Source organism: Puma concolor, chromosome E1, assembly GCF_028749965.1.
Source record: "Puma concolor isolate L17-30 chromosome E1, mPumCon1.1.hap2, whole genome shotgun sequence".
Taxonomy (NCBI): Eukaryota; Metazoa; Chordata; class Mammalia; order Carnivora; family Felidae; genus Puma; species Puma concolor.
Window position 1 is genome coordinate 61,185,166 of NC_141680.1, and position 27,829 is coordinate 61,212,994.

A 27,829-nucleotide genomic window follows, 5' to 3' on the forward strand; every position below is an offset into this window, starting at 1 on the left:
ACGGGGTCTGGCAGGTGACGGACACTGTGTTCTTTCAGGTGGTCTCACTGCTTAGGCAGTCAGAGGGTCTGCTGCCCTGGCCCGGGAGGAAACAGGGAAGCAGAAGGAAAAGGAAACCAGGTCTCTTCCCGGGATGGGGCCTCGGGGCTCCTGCTTCCCACCCGGATATGGGCGATTTCCTAAGTGAAACCACAAGCGTCTCCGGCCTGGGAGCAAGCAGCGGGAAGGTGAGGACCACCCGGCCCTTTGCCGGAAGCCAGATCATCTGCGTGGCTCTTTGAGGCCCAGGCCGGGAGCAACTCCTCTTTCCAAAGGAGGGGAAGCTGGGATGTGGTGGGCTTGCTCACCGCCCCCCCCCCACCCCAAAGACACACAGGGCTGCTGAGAAGGCCCAGGGCACCCCCTGCCCGTTCCTACTCGCCGACATCAGCCGCCAGCCTAGGCAGAAGGCCCCACGCGCTCTCCGACGCTGACGCCAGAGCGGCGGGCAGGGTAGGCACAGTGACGTAGAAAAAGTACCAGTCGTGATCCGGGAGAAGCTTCCAATCTAAGCCAGAGCCAGCTCCCGTGCTTTGACTCGAGTTCAAAAACTTCGGTAGATATTTCAAATGCCAATTTGACCGACCATCCCGGCTCGCTGGGGGCTCTCCCGGTTTTAGCACCGAAAACGCCTTGTGCTGGGCTCCTTTCCTAGGCCTGCCATAACCGATGGGCACAATTCCGGTGGCTTAAAACAACAGAGAAGTGTTCTGCCCCAGTTCTGGGGGCCAGAGGTCTGAAATTAAGGGGCTGGGTCTTTCTGGAGACCCCGAGGGAGATTCCTTCTTTGCCTCTTTCGGCTTCGGGTGGTTTTCCCGCGGTCCCTGGCTGGCATCCCTTGACCTGGAGACACATTCCAGTCTCTGTCTCCATCATCACGTGGCCTTCTCCCGGATTCGGGCTCAAATCTTTCCCAGATAAGGACAGGGGTCGTTGGAGTTAGGGTGGCCCTACATCTGGGGTGGCTCCACCTTGAGATCCTGGGCATCATTACACCTGCAAAGGCGCCTTCTCCAAATAAGATCGAATTCACAGCTCCCAGGGGTTAGGACTCGGAAATGTGACGCACACAAATCAACCCACTGCATAGAAGAAAAACCAGGCCAGAATCGGTCCCAGAGGAACCAGGAGGAGGGTCCCCTGTCCCCTCCGGCCACCTCTACTGTTGGTGCTGCCCTTGCACGCCCAGTACAGACCCGCTGCAGGAGGCGGAGGTGGGCGCTCTGATCTGCCCCTATGTCCACTGCAGGGTGTGGACACCTGGCCGTCGTCGTTGGGCAAGGCCCGTGTGACCAGTTCCTGGGCAGAAGACCCCCTTCCCTGGGGTAGAGAGATAGAAGAAAGCCCCCTTATCTGCCTGTGAGCATCTGGTAGCCGCTCTGTTGGGGTGCAAGGCCCGTGGGCCCCGTATCTGTGGCCTCTCCTCTGGCTCCATCCGCTCTCTGACACTCACTCACCACACTCGACTCTGTGACTCAAGCTATCTTTGGGACAGGCACATGATAACGTAATAATGACATCTAAAGCCCGCTGGGGACTCAGACCCACACCTGCTGGTCACCCAGAGTCTGGAGGCAGCACCCCCCCCCCTCCTGGGGGCATCCATGCAGAAGCCGGGAGATGGGTCGCCCCTAAATCCAGAATGGCGGACAGGGGTTGGAAAGAGGAAAAGCGGGTGCACGTAGGAGTCCGTGTGGGAACATCAGCCCAGGGTTACCTGACCTCCACATTTTCCAGAGGTGGCAAAAATTTGACTTTCAGAAATATCCCATCTTTTAAACTTCAGCTCCAATTAAAAAGAATCTGAGGGGCGCCTGGGTGGCTCAGTCAGGTGAGCGTCCGATTGTTTTTTTTTTTTTTTAATGTTTATTTTTATTTTTGAGAGAGAGAGAGAGAGAGAGAGAGCAAGAGTGGGAGAGGGGCAGAGAGGGAGAGAGACCCAGAATATAAAGTAGGTTCCAGGCTCTGAGCTATCAGCACAGAGCCCGATGTGGGGCTCAAACTCACGAGCGGTGAGATCGTGACCTGAGCCGAAGTCCGCCGCTCAACTCAACGGACTGAGCCACCCAGGCGCCCCGAGCGTCCGATTCTTGATTTCGGCTCAGGTCACGAGCTCAACGGTTCGTGAGTTCAAGCCCCACGTCGGGCTCTGCGCCGACGGTGCAGAGCCTGCTCGGGATTCTCTCTCTCTCCCTCTCTCTCTCTGCCCCTACCCCACTCACGTGCTCTGTCCCTCTCTCAAAATAAACTTTTAAAAATTTTTAATAAAAATAAAGTACATAAAAATAATAAGTTTAGGTCGGTGTAAAGAGAGTACAGCTTTCTTGTTTTTTCCGTAACGGCTTATCAATTGTCTGGCACCTTTTATGGCCCACCCCCTCCTCCACACCGATTCTAACGTCTCTACCATCAGAGGGTCAAAACCCCTCTATGAGTTTCTCGGGGCTGGTGTGACAAAGTACCGTGTGGCCTGAAATGACACAAAGTTATTGCCTCGTGGTTGTAGACACCAGACAATCTGAAATCAAGGCGTTGGCAGGGCCCCGTGCCCTCTGAAGTCTCTAGGGGAGGACCCTTCACTGCTTCTGGGCCCCTGGTGGCCGCTGGCCTCCCCCCAAGGTGACACCTTTTGTTAATTACAGGACAACATCACGACCAGGACACTGACTCCGGCACCATCCACACAGCTGATTTAGATTCTACAGTTTTACTCATTTTCTGCTTTGGGAGGTACCGTCCACATGTAATAAAACACACCCATTTAAACAGTTCTATCAGGGGCGCCTGGGTGGCTCAGTCGGTTGGGCGTCCGACTTCAGCTCAGGTCACGATCTCGCGGTCCGTGAGTTCGAGCCCCGCGTCGGGCTCTGTGCTGACCGCTCAGAGCCTGGAGCCTGTTTCGGATTCTGTGTCCCCCTCTCTCTCTGACCCTCCCCCGTTCATGCTCTGTCTCTCTCTGTCCCAAAAATAAATAAACGTTAAAAATTTTAAAAAAATAAAATAAAAAAAATAAACAGTTCTATCAATTTTGCTAAATGTATATGCAACCACCACCATAATTAAGTTCTAGAACATAGACGATGAGGAGGAGACCAGACCGCAGGGTCCCCGGGTTTCTTACAAACGCCTTTTATGTGTTTCCATTACGGAAGAATACGCATTCATTGAGAGAGATGCTATTTCTTTTTAAATAAGCAAAAGCTAGACTAACGTATTTCCAGACTTTTGTCTGGAAATGGCTAACAAACATGCAATCATTTCGTGTATATAGTTGTTTTCTTTTAATGTTTACTTATTTTTGAGAGACAGAGAGACCGAGCATGCGCGGGGGAGGGACAGAGAGAGAAGGAGACCCAGAATCCGAAGCAGGCTCCAGGCTCCGAGCTGTCAGCCCAGAGCCCCACGCGGGGCCGGAACTCACGAACCACGAGATCATGACCTGAGCAGAAGTCAGACGCTTAAGTGACCGAGCCACCCAGGCGCCCCTCTGTGACATTTTTTTATGGCACTAAGGCATTCTATTCCAAGGCTGTCCCACAAGAGAGGCGAAAGAAGCCCCCAGGACGGGGAAGCAGGATGCCAGGACTCCATCCCAAGTCCCGTCTGGGGACTGTCCCGCCAAAACGTCCCCTTGCGCCCGCCCTGCCCCACCCCCGCCCAACTCAGGCCACCACGGATCTGTTTCCTGTGCCTGTAGGTTTTACCTTTTCTAGATTTCGTAGGAATGGCAGCATACAGGGGGGTAAGTCTGTGTCTGGCTTCTCGCACCAAGCACAGCACTTTGAGACTGGTCTACCTCTTTGCTTTCAATGTCACCTCTTCCCTTCCACTGCTGGGCCACCATCCCGTCACGGCTGCACCGAGACTTCCTTATCCAGGCACCGGCAGAGGGGCACTTGGGCCCTTTCCGCTTTTTGGCCACGTGAAGCCGCTGCGTGCGTTCAAGTACAAGATTTGTGTGGACGTGTTTTCAATTCCCTCGGACAGATACCTACGGGGCTTTCTGGGTCATACGCTAAGGGTTGATGTAGCTTTTTTTTTTTTTAATTTTTTTTAACGTTTATTTATTTTTGAGACAGAGAGAGACAGAGCATGAACGGGGGAGGGTCAGAGAGAGGGAGACACAGAATCCGAAACAGGCTCCAGGCTGTCAGCACAGAGCCCGACGCGGGGATCGAACCCACGGACCGCGAGATCGTGACCTGAGCCGAAGTCGGCCGCTCAACCGACTGAGCCACCCAGGCGCCCCAGGGTTGATGCAGCTTTTAAGCAACTGCCAACCTGATTCCCAAAGCGGCTGAACCATTTTGTAACTACCACGGCACCGCCTGGCACCACGGCCCGGCAGCGAGCTCCGGTCCCAGGTTCGGCACGTCCTCACCAGGTGTTAGTGGTGCTGCTCTTCTAAACCCCGGCCCCTCTCACGGCCGTGCTGTTTTAATTCACATTTGCCTGATGAGCAGTGACGTGACGCATCTTTGGGGGGGTCCACATAAGACATGACCATTTTTTGTAAGTTTGTTTATTTTGAGAGAGAGAGAGAGAAACACGAGCTGGGAGAGGGGCAGAGAGAGAGAGAGAGAGGGAGGGAGGAGAGAGAATCCCAAGCAGGCTCCACACCATCAACACAGAGCCTGATTCTGGGTTCGAACTCAAGAACCGTGAGCCGAAATCAAGAGCCCGAGGCTTAAGCGACCAAGCCATCCGGAGACATAACATCCTCGTGTCTGCTTTTGAGACGTGTCTGATTCGATTCCTTCTCGACCCCTTCCCCGCCTTTTTTTTTTTTTTTTTTTTTTTTTTTTTTTGTCTCCTGTTTTACGACCTCGTGATCAGAGAGGAGGCCCGGATGTTTGCCCCTTTTGGAATTTGATATTGTTTCTGGCCTAGAACATCGAGTCGTGCCAATGTTTGGGGGGAGGTTGAAACGAAAGCATGGGCTCATGTAGATGAGGGGACAGAACCTCAACCCACACCAGCTGAGCCACCAAGGAGCTGTCCCAACGGGAAGCTCCCAGGTGTATCCGGATACTCCGGGTCTGTCTCCCGTCTCTCCGTTGCTCTGTGTCTCGTTCTCTCCTTCTTACCCTGCTTCTCTCCACGTGCTGTCTCAGAGTCACATAGTAGAGGCACTTACCCTGGGGCAGGGAAGGCCTGACTCCTTCGTGCCCTCTGGGCCTGTGATTTCTCCGAAAGGTGTGCTAACATCTCTAAAACTCATGAATAGGAAAACCAGACGGGTTGTACCTTGTGTTGAGACGCAGTACCTCTCTTTATCCTGTTTCATGATTTGGTTAACAATTTTTTAATGTCGGGGCGCCTGGGTGGCTCAGCCGGTTGGGCGTCCGACTTCGGCTCAGGTCATGATCTCACGGTCGGTGAGGTCAAGCCCCGAGTCGGGCTCTGGGCTGACAGCTCAGAGCCTGGAACCTGCTTGGGATTCTGTGTCTCCCTCTCTCTCTGTTCCTCCCCTGCTCCACTCTCTCTCAAAAATAAATAAAGATTTGGGGCGCCTGGGTGGCTCGGCCGGTTGGGCGTCCGACTTCGGCTCAGGTCACGATCTCACGGTCCGTGAGTTCGAGCCCCGCGTCGGGCTCTGTGCTGATGGCTCAGAGCCTGGAGCCTGCTTCAGATTCTGTCTCCCTCTCTCTCTGCCCCTCCCCCGTTCATGCTCTGCCTCTCTCTGTCTCAAAAATAAATAAACGTTAAAAAAATTTTTTTTAATAAATAAAGATTTTTTTTTTAATTTTAAAGGAAAAAAATACCTGTAAACAGTGTTTTTATTATTTCTTCCCACCCTCTTGTCCACGCACATAGACATGGGTGTTTTCCCCAAACGGAGACCACACTGCAGATTTCTCTAATTCACTTTTTTTCATGGAACATTCCACAGGGCTTCACCATGTCATCGCAAGGAGCTCCCGAAACTTGAACTTGAAGGAGTGTAGTGAATTTCCTTGCACGAATACTCCCCAGTCTAGTAAAGTCAGCTGCCCACGCATGAACACTGAGCTGTTGCCAGCATATTTATCAGCTCTGCTGTGGTGAGCAAATCAGTACACAGATAAATCTTTCTGTGCATCTCTGATTACTTGTTATTTCCTTAGGATATTCCTTAAGTGTGGACTTACCCAATAAAAGGGCACGAGTGCTTTTGAGGGTCCGGCAAACTGCTTTCCAGAAACATCGAAGCCGTTTATAGTCCCACCCATGGTGCCTGAGTGCCAGTTTCCTCACACGCTCACCCAGCTTTTACCAGGGACTTTTAAACGGATTTCTAATTGAACTGAGGACTTGAGGGTTTAAAATCCCAAATATGCCCTGTCTGGGGATGAATTTGCCCCATGCCTGTCTGCAAACTGCTCATTTTTATGGGTACGGCTGGGGTCCCCGTTCTGTACCAAGCTTTGTGGTGAACGCTGCATTCCCGCTGTCGGGGATTTATGCCCTGACGGGGACGAATTTAAACCGAGGCACAGTTAAAGAACAATACGCAGATTAAATAGGCCAAGAAACCCACATTGACCTGCAGGAGGCCATCAAGCGGGAAAGGCGGGGGGGGGGGGGGGGGGGGGGGGGGAGCTGTATGTGCTGGGGGAAGGGGGGGCGTAAGACCAGAAGGTCTTCCCACGGGGTATTTTGGCAATTCCTGTCAGAGCCATAAACACGTTTGAAAGTTTCAATGAGATTTTCAAACCAAAAAGGGTGATAAACTTTGATCACAAGGAATCACGCTGATGAAGCTACAAGGAAGGGCATGCGTCCTGGTGCACACTGCCCCCTGGCGTGACCGTGCCCTACTGCGTCCTGTCCCCTGGTGCCTCCAGTCCCCTCTTGGGTACTGTCTCCTACTGCATACTCTCCCTTGGTGCAAACTGTTCCTCCTACGTACTGTTCCCTGATGCACACTGCCCTCTGGTGCCGGCTGCCCCCTTACTGCATCCTTTCCCCTGGTGCACACTGGCCCTGGTGCATTCTGTCCTGTGGTCCATACTGTCCCTGGTCCATACTGTCCCTGGTGCATACTGTCCCTGGTGCATTCTGTCCTGTGGTCCATACTGTCCCTCGTGCATTCTGTCCTGTGGTCCATACTGTCCCTGGTCCATACTGTCCCTGGTGCATACTGTCCCTGGTGCATTCTGTCCTGTGGTCCATACTGTCCCTGGTCCATACTGTCCCTGGTGCTTACTGTCCCTGGTGCATTCTGTCCTGTGGTCCATACTGTCCCTGGTGCATTCTGTCCTGTGTTCCATACTGTCCCTGGTGCATTCTGTCCTGTGGTCCATACTGTCCCTGGTCCATACTGTCCCTGGTGCATTCTGTCCTGTGGTCCATACTGTCCCTGGTCCATACTGTCCCTGGTGCTTACTGTCCCTGGTGCATTCTGTCCTGTGGTCCATACTGTCCCTGGTGCATACTTTCCCTGGTGCATTCTGTCCTGTGGTCCATACTGTCCCTGGTGCCTTCTGTCCTGTGGTCCATACTGTCCCTGGTGCATTCTGTCCTGTGGTCCATACTGTCCCTGGTGCATTCTGTCCTGTGGTCCATACTGTCCCTGGTGCATACTGTCCCTGGTGCATTCTGTCCTGTGGTCCATACTGTCCCTGGTGCATTCTGTCCTGTGGTCCATACTGTCCCTGGTGCCTTCTGTCCTGTGGTCCATACTGTCCCTGGTGCATTCTGTCCTGTGGTCCATACCGGCCCTGGTGCATACCGGCCCTGGTACAAACTGCACCTGTCATCCTTTTCCAGGGCCCATGGCAGCACATAAGCTCCCTGCACCACTGCCTTGGTAGAGGGACCCAGGATCGGTGCTATCTCTTCCACACGAGGATGGTGTGTTCTCATGTGCAGTGAAGCTTCCGAGGCCACCGGCTCTCTGCGGCCGCTTCTCCTCCAGGTGGGGGAGCTGGGCTCAGTCCCAACACTATCCCAGCGGCTTCCAAGTCTCCCCTGCCTCAGCCCCGCCATAACCCCGTCCTCCCTGGCTGTCTTCACCTTTGAGCGGCAGAAAGAACCTTCTCCATTCATTCTACAAGTTTTTGAGAGTGCGCTGTGCCCCGAGCCCTCTCTACGGTGGGGCCACAGCAGCGAACCAGCCAGACCACACCCCCTGGCCTCTCGGACTTTACAAGACTAAACCACACTACACTGGTTACGTGTTTCCGGTAAATCTAGATCAGGAAGTGTGAGTTCTCCGACCCTGTCCTTTTTTGAAAGCGTATTGATGACTCCAATTCCCTGGTATTTCCCCACTAATTTCAGAATTAGAGTTAGCTTATCAATTCCTTTGGTTTGTTTTTAAATATTTTTTTTTCAGTTTTTCTAATTTATTTTGAGAGAGAGAGAGAGAGCAAGCAGGGGAGGGGCCGAGAGAGAGGGAGAGGAGGGAGGTGCTCCTGTGCTGAGATTTGTAATGGGATTGTGTCACATCATTAGATCAATTTGAAGGGAATCAGCATCTTCGAAATACAAATCTTCCAATCCATAAACAGTCTTCTTTATTTAAATCTTTAATTTCTCTCAGCGATAAAGAAATCAGAGGGGCACCCAGATGGCTCAGTCACTTATGCATCTGACTCTTGATTTCAGCTCAGGACATGATCTCACGGCTCGTGAGATGGAACCTTGCATAGGGCTCTGCGCTGACAGCGTGGGGCCTGCTTAGGATCCTTTCTCTCCCTGCTCTCTCGGCCCCTCCCCTGCTCACGGGCGCACTCTCTCCCTTCCTCTCAAAATAAATAAATAAACTTAAAAAAAAAAAAAGAAATCAGAATATATTGAGGAGAGACCAGGACCTGAATATTTTTATTATAAAAAAACTTTATAAAATCTAAGTTTTTTTTTTTTTTTAATTTTTTTTTTCAACGTTTATTTATTTTTGGGACAGAGAGAGACAGAGCATGAACGGGGGAGGGGCAGAGAGAGAGGGAGACACAGAATCGGAAACAGGCTCCAGGCTCCGAGCCATCAGCCCAGAGCCTGACGCGGGGCTCGAACTCACGGACCGCGAGATCGTGACCTGGCTGAAGTCGGACGCTTAACCGACTGCGCCACCCAGGCGCCCCTAAAATCTAAGTTTTAAACACTAGATTAAGCTTTTTTTTAAACGTTTATTTATTTTTGAAGGAGAGAGAAACAGAGCACGAGCAAGGAAGGGGCAGAGAGAGAGGGAGACACGGAATCCAAAGCAGGCTCCAGGCTCCGAGCTGTCGGCACAGCGCCCGACGCGGGGCTCGAACCCACGAACCGTGAGATCATGACCTGAGCCGAAGTCGGACGCTGAACCCACCCAGGAGCCCAAAACTAGATTAAACTTTAACAAAGCTCAAAGTAATTGATGAGCTTAAACGCTAGGTAACTCAGGAAATAGCGCTTTCCGTAAGCGTATACGTGCACAAGGTAAAACACTGCACCAGACTCACGGGCCCATAAATTGATCATTAAAGGGCTCTTCACCGCCGGCCTAACACAGTCACTGCTATCTGTGTCTTGGGATCCTTGCAGAAAATTTGTACACATCCGCCAACACACAGATTCCTTTTGGTTGCACGGCAGAAGTAATAGCATACATTATTTGCAGAGGGTTGAATAGTGACCCCCAGAAAGACGCGTCCGAGCTCTGACCATGGGGACCCGTGGACGTGACCTTATTTGGAAAGAGGGTCTTTGCAGATGTGATTGAGTTAAGAGGATGTCACCCTGGAATTAGAGTGGGCCCTCAACCTAGCGACTGGTGTCTTTATTAGGGTGAGGAGAGGGAGGTCTGAGACACAAGGACAGAGAGGAAGGGACCCAGGGAAGGAGGCGCCGTGAGGATAGAGGCAGAGATGGGACGGTCCCTGTGCCAAAGGGACGCCGGGAACCACAGGCGTCCTCTTGCAGAAGCTGCAAGAGCCTGGAAGGATCCTCTAGTAGAACTTTTGGAAGGGGCGTGGCCCTAATGACACCTCAACGTCAAACCTGTGGCCTCCAGCACGGTAAGAAGACTAATTTCTGTTGTTTTAAGTCACCGAGTTTGTGAATAATTTGTGATTCCAGCCCTAGGAAACACAAACAATATCGTTCCACAGTTAGGGTTTTTTTTTTTTTTTTCCAGATAATCCACTACCTTGGAGGGACGCCTGGGTGGCTCAGTCAGCTCACTGTCCGACTTCAGCTCAGGTCATGATCTCACGGTTCGTGGGTTCGAGCCCCGCATCGGGCTCTGTGCTGACAGCTCAGGGCCTGGAGCCTGCTTCAGATTCTGTCTCTCTTTCTCTCTCTCTCTCTCTCTCCCTCTGCCCTCCCCCGCTCGCACTCTGTCTCCCTCATTCTCAAAAATAAATAAACATTTAAACAATTAAAAATAAATAAATAAAACACTACCTTGGAGATCTTATGGGTCTACTCGACTAGATGACTGTCCCCAGTTGCTCAATCAAACACGAATTGAGGTGTTTCTGTGAAGGCATTTTTGTGGATGTGACTATAACATCCACAATCGGCTGACTTGAGGTAAAGAAGATTGTCCTGGAGAATCGGGGTGGGTCTGACCCAATCAGCTGAAGGACTTTGAGAACAGTGCCGAGGTTTGGGAGGAAGATATTCTGCCCGTGGACGGTGGCTTCAGCCCTAGGGCTCCAGCCCGCCCTCCCTGACAGCCTGCCCTGCGATTTCCAACCTGACCAGATAGCCCCCACTATGGCAAGAAATCTCTTTCAAGGAGCGCCTGCGTGACTCAGTTGGTTAAGCGTCTGACTCTCGACTTCGGCTCAGGTCACGATCCCAGGGTTGCGGAACTGAGCCCCGCATCAGCCTCTGCACTGAGCATGGAGCCCGCTTAAAATTCTCTCTCCCTCTCTCTCTGCCCCTCTCCCCTGCTTGTGCTCTCTCTCTCTAAAATAAAATTTTTAAAAATTGTTAATGTTAAAAAAAAAGAAATCTCTTTAGGAATTGGCATTTCTGCTATTGGTTCTGTTCCCCTGGAGGAATACGACCCCGCCCTAGGTGCACCTGATGCCCTTATCTGTGCTTCATGTCCTCACGCTTCCCTGGATGGCTCGGGCCACTGCTGGCCCTGCTTCCTGGCTCCCACCCAGTGGCCATCGCTCTGCCTTCCTGCAGCGGCCTCCACGGCACCGGCCTGGCAAAGGGCCGTCGCTTGGCAAGTATTTGCTGTGTGAGTCGTTTCAACCCAAAAGTCACCTTGCAAATTCTCATCGGCTGGCATCTCGCTACGCGGTACGTCCCAATCCACCTACTGAAGTTGTGGGGACACCGCCGTGTCATTCTGGGGCACGTAGGCTCCCGGCGGCAGTATTCACACCAGGACGGGAGCCTCGGACAAGCAGTGACCACAGGAGGCAGCCCGTCGAACCCAAAGAGACGTGAACCGGTGACACGGAGAGCACCCCTCTCGCTTCTATAGCCAGAACGAAGGATCGGGTTTCAGCCCCAAAGAGGAAACTCCCATCCAAATACCTCCGAAAGCCAGCGGCCACCACTGTCGGCACAGGGAGTTATTCCTGCGTGTTCACGGAACCCAGCCAGGACGTGCGGGGCCGAAGGAGCCGCGGCCGAGGACCAACCTGTGCCTCGTGGGTTCGATTAACAGCGTCTCAACCAGTGTTCACACGGCCTCCTGGACGCCTTCGCGGCGGGCCTGTGCCTCTCCAAGTCCACTGTGCGGAGGAACTTGGTTTTTTAATTAATGCCAAGAGCTAAACATCGGGACAACTCACCACCTAGCGGTCAGGGTCCAGTTAAATAAGCCACGATACATCCAGCTACGGAAAATCCTGGAGGAATCCGAAGGAACACGGCAGGTCGCCCCACTTGAGGGGCCATAACCTTCAGGCCACACTGCTAAGAGAAGACAGCAGCATCCCGAACACCGTGAGGTGCACGGCCGTGTGCGCGATCAAGGGAAAACCAGTGGAGGGCACGAGGGGAAGAAAGGTTCCCGGCCGGCACCCTTGCTGGAGGGGACCAAATGCCCCCAGAAGAAAACCTAGGAAGCGGGAATGTGTGTTGCTTCTAGAATGGAGAACCAGGCTGCTGGGGACCGGAGGGATTTCTCAGAGTGTATCTGCTGAACCTTCTGAATTTGGCAACCCTGGGGCACGTCCCACTCTCCCTGCTGGGTTGACAGTCACGAAGGCCGATGGCGGTGGAGGAGCGGAGCTCAGAGATGCCCGTGCGGCCGGGTGACCGGCAAGATGCTGTCCCACACGAGCAGGAGCCCAGGCTCGGACAGAGACCCCGGGCCACCCTGTGCTCACCTGCAAAGTGGCATTTCCACAGTCCCTTCTGGTTTTTGTGTTTTGTTTTTCTTTTTTGAGGGAGAGAGACAGAGAGAGAGAAAGAACCTCAAGCAGTCTCCACACTCAGCACGGAGCCCGACGGGGAGCTCGATCCCCCAACCCTGGGATCATGACCTGAGTCGGAGGCTCAGACGACTGAGCCACCCAGGCACCTCCCCCCACCCCACCCCACCTTCGGGTTCGAACATTCCCTGACTCCAAATGCAATTCCTCTCGTTATCACTGAGATTTTTGCCAACAGGAAGCAAAGAAAGGGGTTTAAAAAAAAAAAAAAAGAGGCGTCCTTTGGACTTAATTTCATATTCTCTCATCAAAACACAGCAGGATTTAAAAAGGCAACGCAAATCTCTTTTGCTTTGTGTGACCGAAAGGACATTTCTTTGTGTGGGTTCTTTTAGACAAAAAGGAACCCAGCTAATGACGGGGGTGGAACAGAACGAACACTTGATTCTGAGGGGGATTTGTAAGCAGGGTCTCAGAACCCCCATTCCCGAAGCCCGTGGGTTTATTGGTGGGGCTCAAAGGATTTATGAAGGACGTCCAAGATCACCTCCAGCAGCCAGAAAGAACAATTAGCAAACTCATAAATGTGCATTCGTTTACCGCTTTGAATCCCCAAACTAATTATCGGTTTGTAAGTAAGGGCGTCACCCTAGATTTCAGAACTTTGTTAAGTGCAAGCTACCTTTGAATTTGTAAAATGATGCATTTCACACTGGCAAAGCGCACTCATAAAACCATTTTACACTCGAACAATTCCGCACCAGGCAAAGGTCTTGAAAAAAAGCAGATGTGGGGCGTGTAACAGACATGATTGATTTCTGTTAGAACAGCACTGAAACCAGCTAAGTGTCCAGAAATGCCCTGGATGGACTTACAACTCCTAGGTCTGCGGAGAACGCGGGGACAGAGTCAGCCCCGTGTGTCTGGGGCAGGCATGTAAATCAGCACACCCCTCGGGGACAGCTTGGCGATCTCGAGCAAAAACGAGCTCTTTAGTACAAAATCGAGGCAGGCTGTTCCAGACGTGCGAGCACCTTGCACGTGCAAAGACAAAGACGTTCATCGCTGCACCGTTTCTCACCGGCATCGGGGACCGATTTGCTTGCAAAATTAAGAAATGACACTCTTTAAAATAAAAGCCTGATGCAATGGGGGGGGGGGGGGTCCCGCAAGGGGCGGTGGGCTGGTCTCCAAAACACCATAAAGGGGTAGGTCAACCATCCACTGCTCACCACCTGTAACCTTAACCTTCCCAGCCCCAAGAGTCCAAGGTGAGGAGTTCAAGTTTGTGCAGGTTTTTAAGGGCCCTGGGGCGGGTCCCAGCTGCCGCTGTCTCTGTCAGCCCTGGAGGGCCTCCTGAGTGCAGGCCTCTGAATTCCTCCCACACTGGCCTGCCCACCCCCACCAGGCACAGGTGGGAAAGGGCAGGTAGAGGTTCCCCGGCTGCAAGACTTAAGCAACTTGGGATTGCTTTTCCACATCTGTAAAGTGAGGACAGGCTGCCCTTGGTAGGAAGCGTACTAAGCAACGAGGCTGAAGACAGCCTGGGGGTTTCCTGCGTCAGGCTCTGGGGGGACCAGGGGTCAATATTTGCACTGTGCGCCCAGGCAATTCCTGGGCAAACCAGAAAAGGTTGAGGTTGAGAGCTGCGGCAAGCAGCCTATCTGTGCTTATTCTTACTTGAGCTCTGGCACGGAAACACTGTGTCAGGTATACACAATACGTATCCATTACGTACACGGAATCAGTGTCACATAACATGGCTAGCCTGTAAGTCACGTCTCAGCCTTACAAACGTGAGGGGACCCGGTGGGGGACAAGTCATCACGTTAAATATTAAAGATTGTTCAGGGGCGCCTGGATGGCTCAGTCGGTTAAGCGTCCGACTTCGGCTCAGGTCATGATCTCGCGGTCTGTGAGTTCGAGCCCCGCGTCGGGCTCTGTGCTGACAGCTCGGAGCCTGGAGCCTGTTTCCGATTCTGTGTCTCCCTCTCTCTCTGTCCCTCCCCCGTTCATGCTCTGTCTCTCTCTGTCTCAAAAATAAATAAACGTTAAAAAAAATTTTTTTTAATGTTTTTAATATTAAAGAGGGCGCAACGTATTATTCCATATCTTGATCTCACCGTGGGATCAGGAAGCGTGTCTGGGGTGCATGGTGGTCGTTACTCTTTCCACAGCCAACCCTGACTGTAGTCATGACACGGTATTTGCAGAAAAACTACCCTGTAAGGCACAAGTAATGTTACCTCGTTTCAGCTGCCAAAGACGACCGACCAAAGGGTCCTGGCTTCATCTCAATCCTTGACTCCCATTCACTGCAAAGTAACACCATCATCCCTGACCCAGTGTCTCGGCTTTTTGAGTCACCAGGAGGAGCATGAAAACATTTATCCTTTCTCAGAGATGTTTTAGACATCAGTGAGTTAACATGTGTCCCGCGCATTGTCACTTGCGTAGAAAGAACACGGCATTAAATGAAGTATTTAGTCTGAACGTCCTCCCGGATGCCCGTATTTTAAACGCCTTCCTGTATGTGTTATAAACGTTCTCGAATGTAAGAAAGCGTACATGGGGGTACAAGAAAACTATGCATGTTCCAGGATTAATTCAAGGCAGTACATGACTCTTTTGCTTGAAATGTGTTTCGAGTCTATCCCTGACATTCCTATGGACCTGTACTGTCCAGGTACATGACCCCTAGCCACAGGTGGCTATTTAAATTTCAGTTACCTAAACTGAAATAAAATCAAAAATCCCACTAGCCACATTTCAGGTGCTCACTCTCTACAAATGGCTAATGGTGAAACTATTGAAAACGCAGATACAAGGCACTTGCAGATACAAGAACATCTCTGAAAGCTCCTTTGAGACAGCACTTGGGGTGCCTGGGTGGCTCAGTCGGTTGAGCGTCCGACTTCGGCTCAGATCATGATCTCACGGTCTGTGGGTTCGAGCCCCGCGTCGGGCTCTGTGCTGATGGCTCAGAGCCTGGAGCCTGCTTCTGATTCTGTGTCTCCCTGTCTCTCTGCCCCTCCCCAGCTTTTGCTCTGTCCCTCTCTCTCTCTCTCTCAAAAATAAACAAACATTAAAAGAAAAAAAAAAGACTTTAGACAACAGCACTGCTAGCACTCTCCATGCTGTGTCTGCTCTTGCCGGGATGATAGCAAATGCTGAGTGACTCTTTGTTGAATGAGCAAGAAAATAATTACTTCTGACTTGTCTTAATAATTCTTAAATGCGACAGTCTGTGACAGTCAAAACGGAAGACAGAATCTGCTTTAGCCCAAACCCATGTTTTGACACGATTGGATTAGCGGGAATTATTCCTTGCTTCTGCCTGCTTCTAGTTTTGTTTTTATGGAACATTTCACAAATTTTGGATCAACCACCACCCTATTTATCTGCTGACTGAATTCTACTCAAATCTGTCATATCTGTTTCTCCAAATAAATTATCTAAACATTATTTTACCCAAACTGGGGGTGCACAGTGGAATTGACGATGTACGTGTTACGCCTTTCAGGAAATTGATTTTTTTCTTAATAGGTTAGGATCAAATTCTAGACAAACTAGAAAAAACTCCCCTCTTTAAGCTTCCTTTTCTTAAAAAAAAAAAAAAAAAATTAAGCCAGTATCCCGGGGAACCATATATCACCAAGAGGAAACTGGAAACTTCCAGGGCAAAAACCTCACACCCAAGACAAATTCTGCAAGGAAACCTGAGTTGAAACTGACCCAGCTATTTTTAGGACTACAATAAATACACCTTTGGCTTCAGCCCCACAATTTACTGAGTAGTTCCACAAGATGGGGACACAGAAACCGCTGCAGATTGCGAGCGGCTCTCTGCACCCCAGGAAGACGGGTTTCACCACCAAGCAGGGGTTCTGGGCTACAGCCCCTCCCACCTGAGCCATCACCTCCACCCAGACCCAGGCGAGTCCTCCTTCCTGCCTTCTTTGCAAGCAATATCTAAGTTTGCGAATGTTATCCAAAGTCTCTCCAGGATATCAAATGAATGAAACATACTTAACCAAATAAACTGGAAAACATGCCAGAAATGGAAAGCTGGGGCCCCTGCAGTTCCCAATTTTTACAGCAGGCATTTCCGTTAGAACAACAACGACAAATACATTTCTCCTGCAGAATTTTTATAAATACGGCTTTAATGATCAAAAATTACTTGTAGACATTCTCCTGCGACAAGAAACGACTTTCTGATTTGCTCAGCAGAGAGAGCACTTGGCAGCTGCATTCAAGGGAGACGCCAACACCAGAAAATGGGTTTTCATTGAGTTAAACTGTATTGATGTGGAAAAAGTTAAGGCTGATGCACATCGCCTTTACTCAGCGTTTGACTTTGATTCAAGCTCTAAATGATTTAAGGGGGAGCTGCTCAAGGGAATACGGATCTCAGCAGAAGAAAATAAAAAGGCAGGCTGCCCACGATGACCCCAGAGAGGACTCCAGGCCACCCACCCCCCACCCCCCACCCCCACCCCCGCCTCCACGCGGTCTCCTTTCCGTCACGTGCAACTGATGCAAAGGACACATCGCCGAATCCCATCGGGCCCATTAGAGACCTAGTCCTAGGTTAGAATCATCTCCTCAACCTCGCTCCCACCCCCCACCCACCCCCACCATCACGTTCATTTCTTCAAAACCGTGCAACAAAGTAAGAAAAGGTGCGATTGCTTTCCTCCCAACGGCGTGCCCTAAATCTTGGGGGGCTGGGTCCCACTCTTCATGGCTCGAAGAAAACACGGAGCAATACGCGTCTTCATTTGGTGCGTTTTTCTCTCCCGCCTTTGGGGGGGGAAAGGCTAGGCTGCTCCCCTGCCCCAGTACTTTGTCTCCCATTCCTTCCCCGCCCCCGGCCCCGTTCGGCTGGCTGGCGCGCAAAACAGAGAAGACCTCTGCCCCAAGCAGAAGGGGCCCCAGTGCGGAAGGGTAGAGGGCGGGCGGGGCCCCGCAGCAGCGCCCCTCGGAGGCCGGGGCAGGAAGCGGCCGACTTCCCCCCGTTCGGGCCCGAACAATGGCTTTTTGCCCGGAAAACGAAGTTCGGAGGAGGCCGGGCGCGCCCCGGGGCGCAAGCGGGGCAGGGCGGGCGGCTCCCGGGTCCCAGGCCTCGAGTTGCCCCTTCCTCCCCGCGAGGGACCCACACACACCCCACCCCCAACCCCGGGCCCGGCCCCCGCGCGCGCGCGCGGGACCCCAGCCCCGGGCGCGAGGCCGAGCCCGCCGCGAACAATGCGCGCCCCGCCCCGCGCCCGCCCCCGCGCTCCCATTGGTCGGCGCCGGACGGGGGTGGCCCGCGGGGGCGGGCGCGGGCCGGGCGCGGCGCGGGGACGCGGCGGCGGTGCGCGTGCGCGGGGCGGGCCCTACGCGGGGCGGGGGCGGTGCTTTGTGTGCGGCCGGCGGGGCGCGCGGCGGCGGCGGCGGCGGCGGCGGCGGCGGCGGCGCGGGGAGCGGGGAGCGGCGGGCGCCGCGGTCGGAGCGGGCGCGCGCGGCAGCATGGAGGAGCTGAGCAGCGTGGGCGAGCAGGTCTTCGCCGCCGAGTGCATCCTGAGCAAGCGGCTCCGCAAGGTGCGTGCGGCCCGGCCCGCGCCCTCCCTGCGCCCTCCCGCCCCGGCTCACGCGCCTCTTCTTTCCCTGCAGGGCAAGCTGGAGTACCTGGTCAAGTGGCGCGGCTGGTCCTCCAAGTGAGTCCCCGACACGGCGGCGCCCGCCTTCCCGCCCGCGCCACCTCGGCCCCGGGGGGTGAGGGGGCGGGGGCGTCCGCGCGCTGGGCGGGAAGTTCGCGGGGTCCCCGAGGGCTCGGCGGGAAGGGGGCGCGCAGCCTGCGCGGGGCCGCCCTTTGTTTACGGGCCCGCGGGGCGCGGGGCTGACGGCCTCCCCCGGAAGCCCCTCCGGCCGCGGCCCGGACCCCGCGCCCCCGGCCCGCTTCCCTCCCGCGCCCATTTGTTGCTTGTGCCCCCGGGCCGCCCCGGCCCTCCGCGCGGGACGCGAGCCCCCCTCCTCCCGTCCACATTTTCCCCGCTGTAACCTGAGCTTTCTATTGATGGACGTAGGACTCCTTTTTTTTTTTTTTTCCTCTCCCCCTTTTAAAGTAAGGAAGGGTGTTTGGCATCCCCGGAAGGGGCTCTGTTTACAGCTCCTTGGGCCCACCCGTTTCCCGTTTCTTCCCGGCCCCCACTTTTCTTTCTTTGCTTTCCCCTCCCGGTGCCCTGGCCCGCGCTCACTTGGGCGCCAGCCACATTGTTCTTAATCTTTGGGCTGCGCTGCTGTGCCCCTCGGCCTTCCCCTCCCTGCATCCTGCAGCGGCCTTCCCTTCCCTTCCTGGATCCGGGCCAGGGTTTGGGGGCTTCCCTCCCGGCTACTTCCCATTTTACTGGGATTCGTTTTCCTCCCGGGGGGGGGGGGGGGGGGGGGGGGGGGGGGAGGGAGACCGTGGAGTTTTCCTGAAGCCTAATGTGAATTGGGGGTAGAGGTGGTGGTTTCCCTTTGAGTTTGAGGCTAAGGTGTTGGCTCCAAGACCCCCAGTCTCCAGCAATTCATCCTGGCCACGGGTGGGACTTGGGGGGACTCTGCCCCAGCACCCCTGTGCCCTTGCCCCCAGCAGGGATTGGAGGGCAATAGGGCAACCCCACTCCGGCTGTTTTCTGAAGTAGCTGGTCACTGCCTGTCTGGTGTTTCTTGACACCTTGTTTTTTCCTTTTCCAGACACAACAGCTGGGAGCCAGAGGAAAATATCCTGGACCCGAGGCTGCTCCTGGCCTTCCAGAAGAAGTGAGAAAGTTAACACCACGTGTGGGAAGGGGGACAGCGTTGGGGACACAGTGGCCTATCATAGAGCCGTGCTGGCCTTCCAGGGGTCCGGGGCTTGTGCTGTGGTCTGAGTTCCAGTAGCGGTGGTCACCAGAGGACCTTCTGTCCCATGTCTGAAGGTGCAGCAAGCCCCGAGGTCCCAGATGAGACCCTACCCCACCTTCCCTCGGCTGGCCCGCGTGTGTCCAGACCTAAGAAGTCACTGAGTTAGCGCTGCTTTGGGCCTTTGTGACAGCCACGCGTGCAAAAACGAACCTCTCGGTTCCTTCGTGAAAAGTTCTGGTTCCTCTGGTTGGCCTTTTTTGTTGAGTAATTTGCTAACAGCGCTAAGAAAAACCAGGATGACAGGTTTGCCATAAAATTAGCGACCTGGCTGCCCGGTGCTGCCTGAGGGTGCCGTTGGGCAAGAGAGGGCTCAGAGAGGGAGCCCAAACAGCACAGCAAAACGTTACGCCTGCTGTGGTATTCTGTGCTGGAAACAACACGTCTAAGCTGTGAGCCAGGTGGGACTGAGCGCGTGCCCTTGCCAGTCTCAGGGGACGAATTTGCTCTTGTAATAATAGACGTCATCTTTTCTTTTAGATAGGAGACTGGGGTTGAGAGAGACGTCTTTGACTTCAGGCAAAAGGGGGGTGAGGGGCAGGCGATGGGTGGGCCTCCCACCCTGGCCTGAGGGTCCGGGGGTGGAGGGTGCTGTTCCCAAGCACGCTGGTGGAGGCAAGGTGTGGGTGCTTTGCTGGGGCTTGCCCTGTTGATAGAGGCAGATGGGTTAGTTGCTCAAAAACTTGCCCGTCTAGGGTCAGTCTGGCCAGCGTGTTCTCTGGTCCACTTTTTAACCCACTCCCCCGGCCCCCCACTGAAGCATGGTGTTTTTGGTCTTCTCAGAGAGGCCATGACAACAGGAAGAAAATAAAGCTAGGCTTTTGGTAGGGTGAGCAAACACGAGGTGAGCCTAAACTTGAATACCTTTGGAAAAGCTTATCAATAACCTGATATCTGATCATCTACTATTTAATTCGTAATCCGGGTCTTGTAAGTGAGGTTGGGGGGATGGGGGGGGCATCTGGTCCATTTCTCTGCGAGACAGCATCCTAACTGTTGAGAGAGGGTGTGTCCTTAACTTTACTTTGGGTTATTGCACGGCAGGTAAGAACTGGGGTTAGCAAGTGTCCGAGAGGTGTAAGGATTGAAGTATGGGGTAGTCTGGTTTCCATCATGGGGGAGAGAAATCAGAGAAGGTGGGTGTCTCCCTTCCCCTCTGCGCCCAGTAGAACCCGCACCCCTGGAAGCTAGGAGCTGGCAGTCACATGCTTGGCGTGGGGTAATGTGGCATTTTTAAGGGCAAGCCTGAGGTTCAGAATCTGCAGGTGAGGTTAACGTATCGGCAGAGGAGACCCTGAGACGGCCCTGCCCTTTTAGGAGACCAGTTAGGGGCCGCTTTGGACTCTGAGTTCTGTCTGGTTGTACTCACTGGATCCTTTAAGAGATGCCCTTTCGGGCCCCAACGAGGTGATGTTTGTCTGTTTTAATTACCGGGAAGCTTCTCCGGATCGGGCCTCTTCCCCAGGGGTGCCCTGAAGTACCAGCTTCCTCTGGGGGTGGCTGGAGGCGGCTGTCTTGGCTTTACGACCCTGAGTCCTAGGAGTTCCCGAGCTGACTGGAGATGTCCTCCTGGAGGTGTGAGCTTTGAGCCCCAGCCATTTGGGGACTGGGCGCCTCCAGTGCTCCCAATCTAGAATACTGTCTAGGAACAGCGAGGTCCTAGGAAGAGGAACCGGGGAGGGAACTGTGAACCAGGGGCACCGGCTCTAAGAGCAGAGTCCTTGGTCCCCCCCTGACCTGTGCCCCGGGGACGTGTGAGCGTGGTGCAGCTGCGGAGAGGTAGAGGCTGGGGCCCGTGGTCCTTGTCTCCCTGCCTGGGACTCTCGTTTGGAATGGTGGGGTCGCACCACGTGGGAGTTCTGGCTCCTAGCGGGCTGCGTTTTAGAAGTTCCATAAAACGTTTTTTTTTGCAGGAAGTAACTGCGGTTAGCACAGGTTTGTCTGAAGGGGAGTCAGAAAACCGGAGAAGTGTTCCTTTCCCAGCTTTGCTGGAATTTCTCTCGCTTTTGCAAATGAAACGGAGGGATGGAAAACAATAAGCATATCACACAGGGGAGGGTGTAGACCTCTGCGGTAGATACGTTAACTGACTGTCCAGGTGTTAGCAGTGAAGGTGGCGATCAGCTACCCGAGGCTCTGAGTGTCGGGCTGTTGGAAGCCCTGGGGTTCCCCTGTGGTGGGAGGGGGTGTGGGTGCAGGGCTTCTCCCACCCTGATTGGTGACTGTCTTAAGGGAACACGAGAAGGAGGTGCAGAACCGGAAGCGAGGCAAGCGGCCGAGGGGCAGGCCCAGGAAGCACACGGTGATGTCCTGTAGCCGGCACTCCAAGCTCAAGGTGGGTGGCTGCTGGCCTGACGTGGCTCCTTCCCTCCCAGCGCTCTCTCTGGGCGGGGCGGGAGGGTTGAGGGCTTTGGGGAACAGGGATGGGGCTGCTGTGGCTGCAGAGGTGGTTCCCTTGCTCAGAAGACCCCGGCCTCAGGCTTCCTTCCTCACTTGTGCCTCTGCCAGCAGGGGGCAACAGCAAGCCCCAGCTCCTGCCCCTGCCCCTGCCCCCAGCAGGGCCCTGCCCTGGCCGACCCCCTCCAGAGCCGGTTTCTTGTTCATTCTGTGTTCTTCCTACACTCCTTTCTAGTGGGCGGCAGGGTCAGACTTGTCTGCTGACCACTGTCTCACTGCTGGTGGCTCACAGGAACAGGAAGGACACCGTAGGCGCTTGTAGATTCACTGAACAGACACAACTACCCGGGGCAGTTCACGGGTACACATGCACCTGGGGGCCGTGGCAGCGTCCTGCCTTCAGTTCCGAGGCAGCATGGAGCGAAAGGGTCAGGGCCTCGGTCTTGACCGTGTCTTACATTCCTTTCTCGAGGGCCCTGCCCCAGGATCTCAAAACGACACACTGTGGCCCAGAGCTCAGTCGCTTACAAAAACCGCCCTTGCGGGGGGCTGTGGAAACCTTGCTTTAAGCTTTGGGGGGGTCCCGTGTGGGAGACTATGGGGTGTTTATGGAGGGAGGCGACGCAGGCCAGCCCTGTGGCTCGGGCTCCCACCAGCTGGGGACCACAGAAGTGGCATCGAGGCAGTGGGCCTGGCTGGACGAGGAGGCCCTGAGGCTCTGGGCAGCACTTGATTGTCCCCCGCTGAAGGCAGGCGAGCTTTGCCGCAGGGAGCCCGTGCTGGCTCGGCCTCCCTACGGTGCGCCTCTTGAGACGCCAAGTCAGGGGGAAGTGGGCTGCATTACTTGCACGTGGGGAGACGCCCAGGAGATGGGAGGGCAGCAGTTTGTTTTCCCAGTCGCTGGAATGTTCTGAAGGGGTCACCTTTGGAAGCGTGACGACTGAAGCAGGGTGTCCTCTTGCATTCGGTGGCAGAGCCCTCGCACATCTTCTCCTGCCTCCTAGCCTGAGGCCCGTGAGTTGGGCTGCCCTGCGCTTTCCCGTCTGACTTGTGTGCAGCGGGGTCTGTCCCCGTCACGGCCCTAGTGCCGGGGACGTGGCCGCGCTGACTCTGCCCTGACTTCCTGACCCACCTGGGGTTTCTGGTGCTGTCGGTTCTGCTTTTAACTGCAGTCCACGGACTCTCAGGAGGACTTTCCAAACTTTTCTGGAGCAAGGTGCCGAGAAGTCGCTCCCTCTTGGCTGCTTCTCTCCTGTGGAACCCACCAGAGGTTTGGCTTGGAGGTGTCTGATGCCCTCTGGACGCCGGGGGCCCGGCCGTGGAGGTGGTGACCCCTCCCGCTCTCTTTGCAGGAACCCGACGCCCCCTCCAAGTCCAGCAGTTCCACGTCTTCGTCCACATCTTCCTCCACGTCCTCGGACGAAGACGAAGACAGCGACTTAGACGCCAAGAGGGGTCCCCGGGGCCGCGAGACCCACCCAGTGCCTCAGAAGAAGGCCCAGATCTTGGTGGCCAAGCCTGAGTTGAAGGACCCCGTCCGGAAGAAGCGAGGCCGCAAGCCCTTGCCCCCAGAGCAGAAGGCAGCCCGGAGACCCGTGAGCCTGGCCAAGGTGCTGAAAACCGCCCGGAAGGACCTGGGGACGCCGGCCGGCAAGCTGCCCCCGCCGCTCAGCGCCCCCGTGGCGGGCCTGGCGGCCCTGAAGGCCCACGCCAAGGAGGCCTGCGGTGGCCCCGGCGCCGTGGCCAGCCCGGAGAACCTGGCCAGCCTCATGAAGGGCATGGCTGGCAGTCCCAGCCGGGGTGGCATCAGCTGGCAGAGTTCCATTGTGCACTACATGAACCGAATGAGCCAGAGCCAGGCCCAGGCCGCCAGCAGACTGGCGCTCAAGGCCCAGACCACCAGCAAGTGCGGCCTCGGGCTGGACCTCAAGGTGAGGACGCAGAAGGGGGAACTGGGGATGAGCCCCCCGGGAAGCAAAGCCCCAAAGGCCCCCGGCAGCGGGACTGTGGAGCAGAAAGGAGGGAGTGCGGGGGGGTCCCCCTACGTCCACAGCGGTGGCAAGGCCCCTGCCGGGTGCCTGGGTGCCCAGCCTGCACCCGCCCAGGAGCTGAGCCCCCAGGTCTTGGACTTACAGAGTGTCAAGAACGGCACACCAGGGGTGGGTGCGGTTGCCCGCCATGCTGCGGCCACCAAGGGCGTCCCTGCCACCAACCCGGCCACCGGGAAGAGCGCCGGGGGCGCCCCCCCCGGGGGGAGCGGGGCCAGCGTGTCCTGCGACGCCAACAAGAGTGAGAAGCTGGCTTCTAGGGGGGCCGCTCTGCCCACCCCTGCAGGCAAGAGGGACTGTGTCAAAGGCAGCTCGGGCCCCGGTGGGCAGGAGGGCCACGCGGGCCCCGGAGAAGTGCGCAAGGCGGCCTTGCCGTCCGAGATGAGCACCGGAGAGGAGAACAGCAGTTCCGACTCCGACCCCGACCCGGTCTCCCCGCCCGGCGCTGGACAGAACCTGTCTGTGTCTGTCCAGACCAGCCAGGACTGGAAGCCCACCCGCAGCCTCATCGAGCACGTCTTTGTCACCGATGTCACCGCCAACCTCATCACAGTCACGGTGAAGGAGTCCCCCACCAGCGTGGGCTTCTTCAACCTGAGACATTACTGATGCCCCGTAGCCGCCTGGCTGCCCGGCTCTTGCCTGCCCTTCTCTGGCCTCTGGCTTTGCTTTGATGATGTCCCTGTACCCCGGGCCCTCCCCAGGGTCCGGGTAGCCTCCTTCAAGGGCAGGCTTGGAGGGGACTCCCCGAGGCCCTGCGTGTGGCTTCAGGCAGGGTCATACCTTGATGCCTTGCCAAGGCCTGGCCTTGCCCTCATTTCTACCTCTGGGCCTCTGCTGTCACTTCCCATATGCCTCAGGAAGTCTGCCTCCCGGGTCCCTGGCTGAACGTTTCTCAAGGCCGTCCCCTGTTGGCTGTGTGACCTGCTCTCCCTGGCTTGTGATGACAGAGTAGTGGTCAGCTTTCCTCTGGATTTCCCAGGGGCGCAGCTGTTAGAGGAGAGATCCAGCTTGGGCGTTCCTGCCCGGCGGTGGGGAAGGAATGCGTACTGGGAAGTTGGGGTGGAGGGGGGGGGTCAGGCCTTGAAGGACGGCGTGCGGGCTTAGCTAGGTTTTTAGACGATGGGCCGCGGGCCAGGTAAGGGACCTCACCAGTCAGGACTCCCTTCAGTGCCTGAGTTGCCAAGGACTAGGGGTCTGCCTGCCTCCCTGTCCCTGCCCCCATGTCGACACCAGAGGGCCGTGGCCTGAATGTAGGCTGGCTGTAGCCGTGCTTGGGAGCCCTGCAGACCTCCCTTGGTGCCCTGTAAGCCTGGTTCAGGTTAACGCCTGCAGCACCGAAATGTCTTAGAGGTCAGATCTGGGAGGGGTCGGTCTCTAGAGCCTCCCCATTATGGGGAGAAGCAGAAGGGTGTCTCTGGCTGCCCTCCTTTCTGCCGTTCGTGCCAGGACAGCCGTGGTCCCACAGAGGGCCCCTGAGAGCCCCTGGAAGGTGGGAGTGTGGGCAGGTGCTTAGCCCAGCTCCCTCCCACAGCGGCCTCTCCCCCCAGGTGGACCCCCCCCCCCCGCTCCCTGACAATCCCTCCCGCCTTTGGGGGTTCCGTGTGCTCCCTCCCAGCTGCAAGGCTGTACCCTCGGACCATTTGGAAGTGGGGCACAATCTGGGCGCCCCACCTGTTGGAGGGCCCCCAGGAAAGGGCAAATCTGCCTGCCCAACTGCCTGTCCCCAGACAGCCGAGTCCGGGAGCGGTCTTGTGTGGCCTGTGGCAGAAAGGTGGGTCAAGGAGTGGGGACGCTGGGTCTTTGTGATGCCAAAAGAAACGTGGAGGTGTGGGTCCTCCTCTGCCTCGGCTGTCAGTGACAGCCAGCCAGCAGGTGTGGGCACGCCCTCTGTCCTGTTGCCTTGATCACAGGGGAGCCCAGACTTCCACAGCGGGCTCTGCTCTCTGAGGGGCGCGCCTGCCAGACCTCCGGCCCCCTAGTCCCTCACCCTGCGCGCCAAATCGAAAGATGGCTTTCGTGAACCTGAATCAATTTCAACAGTGTGCCTTTGGGGACAGACACGTGTCCAGGACCTCGTCAAGGGGCATCCAGATGTAGCTTCCAGGTTTGCTGCGCGGTAGCCGTGCTGGGCTGCGGCAGGGAGGGGTGCCCCTCTTGGCAGATCCGGAGGGCTGGGGGGTCCCAGACAGCCAGGCTAAACGCTGGAAAGTGGGAGGAAGGGATCGCGGCTCACACTGCACGGTCTGGAAGAAAGGGGTCCCGGCACACTGGGCCACTGGCACCAGCTCCCCGTCTGGTTCCCAGGCACCCATGTGCTCCCTGGCTGTGAAGAGAGGGCTCCCCCTCAGGGGGGCTGCCCGTCTCCTGGTTTTTCAGCTCCTTTTGTGCCAGGCACTGTGCTGCCTTAGAGGCCGCAAAGCCAGGCCAGCAGCGGCTCCCCAGGCCTCTGGGACAGCCCGGGCTTCCGTGAGCTGTCGGACCAGCGTGTGTCTGCACCAAACCCCGATGCGGTGCCTTTCTGTTTACCAGCTACTATAATCCCAAAGTCGAATCTGCAAACACCTTACTCCCAGCCACTTTGCCTTGCTGTGTTGTGTGGTTTTCATTCTGGTGCTTCTGACTCCACGTGGTTCATGTTTAAAAGGGTGTGTGCATGTGTGCGTGCGTGCACGCGCGTGTGTGTGTGTGCGCACGCGTGCAGGCATGACTGCCTTCACTGAAGAGTTGACCGTCACGTTTACCAATAAAAGTAGTACTTTTTTATTTGCTGCTATGTGTACATGTGTGTGCTGTGCGTGTGGGTGGGCGGGTGTGTGTGTGGCTGGGCATCCGTCAGTCACGTCTGGTTTGAGACCCCTCGTTTCTTTAATCTGCAGGGTCTTCTACGTGGACCGCATCACAGTGTATGCTGAGTGGGTGTTATAATACTGTCGTGTCTTTGTTTGCTCGTAACGGATAGGAAGAAGTGCCCAGTCTGTCCTCTTAAGAGGATTTGACCTATTTTTATATATATTTTTTGGTACCAAAAAGAGCGTTCCTCGTTTCGGTTACGCTCAAAATTCTGACCTGGGCCTAGAGGTTTCATTAGGGGGAGATGGGAAGGACCAGAGCTTTGGACCAGTGCCGATTGCTGGCTTGATTTGTGTTTTTTAATTAAAAAAAGAAATTCATGTATGCCACTCCTGATTGCTTTAAACTATGGCTGTTTGCTTTTTTTAAAAGGACAAAAGTGAATAGGTTATGGCCCTGGGAAGCTGAAGATCTTTGTTGAAATCAGAGCAGCCCGGCCCCCATATTCAATCAGGACCTACCAGTTAGAGAGAATGCTTCCCCCAGGAAGCCCACAGTGGTTTGGGGGGAGGGGTGGGAGGAGGGGCAGAGTAGTGTGCCTAGATGACCAGATATTTTGCTCAAGTACATCTAAAGATTCTGTTGCTTTTCTAGTATTTTGGGAGAACTAACACTAGGCATACGTCGCAGGTTTTTTGTTTTTTGGGGTTTTTTTTTGACGTTAATTTATTTTGCAGGGGAAAGACATTAGTGAATGGTGTCAGGTTTTTGTCTTACTTTCTGTTAATTTTTAGTATATCAATAAATACTGTTTTTCACTTGTCGGCCTGGTGTACCTCGTGAGTGATGCCTGGGAACAGTTGCCTTCACTTTCCCTTTCTTGAGTCAAAAGCCATCTCTGGACACAGACTGAATCATGGGACCAAAAAACAAAAACCAAAACCAAAGCTTTGGGAGAGGGTTATAGCCCCTTTCCCGGAGAGCAGAAAAAGGTGTTTTGTTTTGTTTTGTTTTCTCAATAAAGGGATGGGGCTGATTCTAAAGGTGAACCCCTCCATCGGCAGTTTACACGGGGTGATTTGGAAACATCTGGAGAGGATTGTGGGTGTCACAACTGGGGGGCAGGGCAGTGTTGGTCACTACTGGCACTTTGTGGGTAGAAGCCAGGGACGCTGCAATGCAGAATAAACTCACTTTGAAACCTCTCCCAGAAAGTGACGTTTTAAGTAAAAAAAACAAAAACAAAACAAAACCTGTGTTGGAAAGTTACTCAAACCCTACAGTCCACCACGTGGGGCACCGGCTATAAAGTCC

At 55.1% G+C, this 27,829-nt stretch overlaps 1 protein-coding gene across 1 annotated transcript; it reads left to right on the top strand.

The window, feature by feature from the left end:
* The first annotated feature begins 17,811 nt into the window (after nucleotides 1-17,811).
* Nucleotides 17,812-27,339, top strand: CBX2 (chromobox 2). Its single transcript, XM_086688218.1, has 5 exons — nucleotides 17,812-17,933; nucleotides 18,006-18,049; nucleotides 19,071-19,136; nucleotides 21,510-21,612; nucleotides 23,027-27,339. The coding sequence occupies exons 1-5, from the start codon at nucleotides 17,862-17,864 to the stop codon at nucleotides 24,329-24,331; spliced, it is 1,590 nt and encodes a 529-aa protein (XP_086544344.1). The 5' UTR covers nucleotides 17,812-17,861; the 3' UTR covers nucleotides 24,332-27,339.
* Nucleotides 27,340-27,829: the final 490 nt, after the last annotated feature.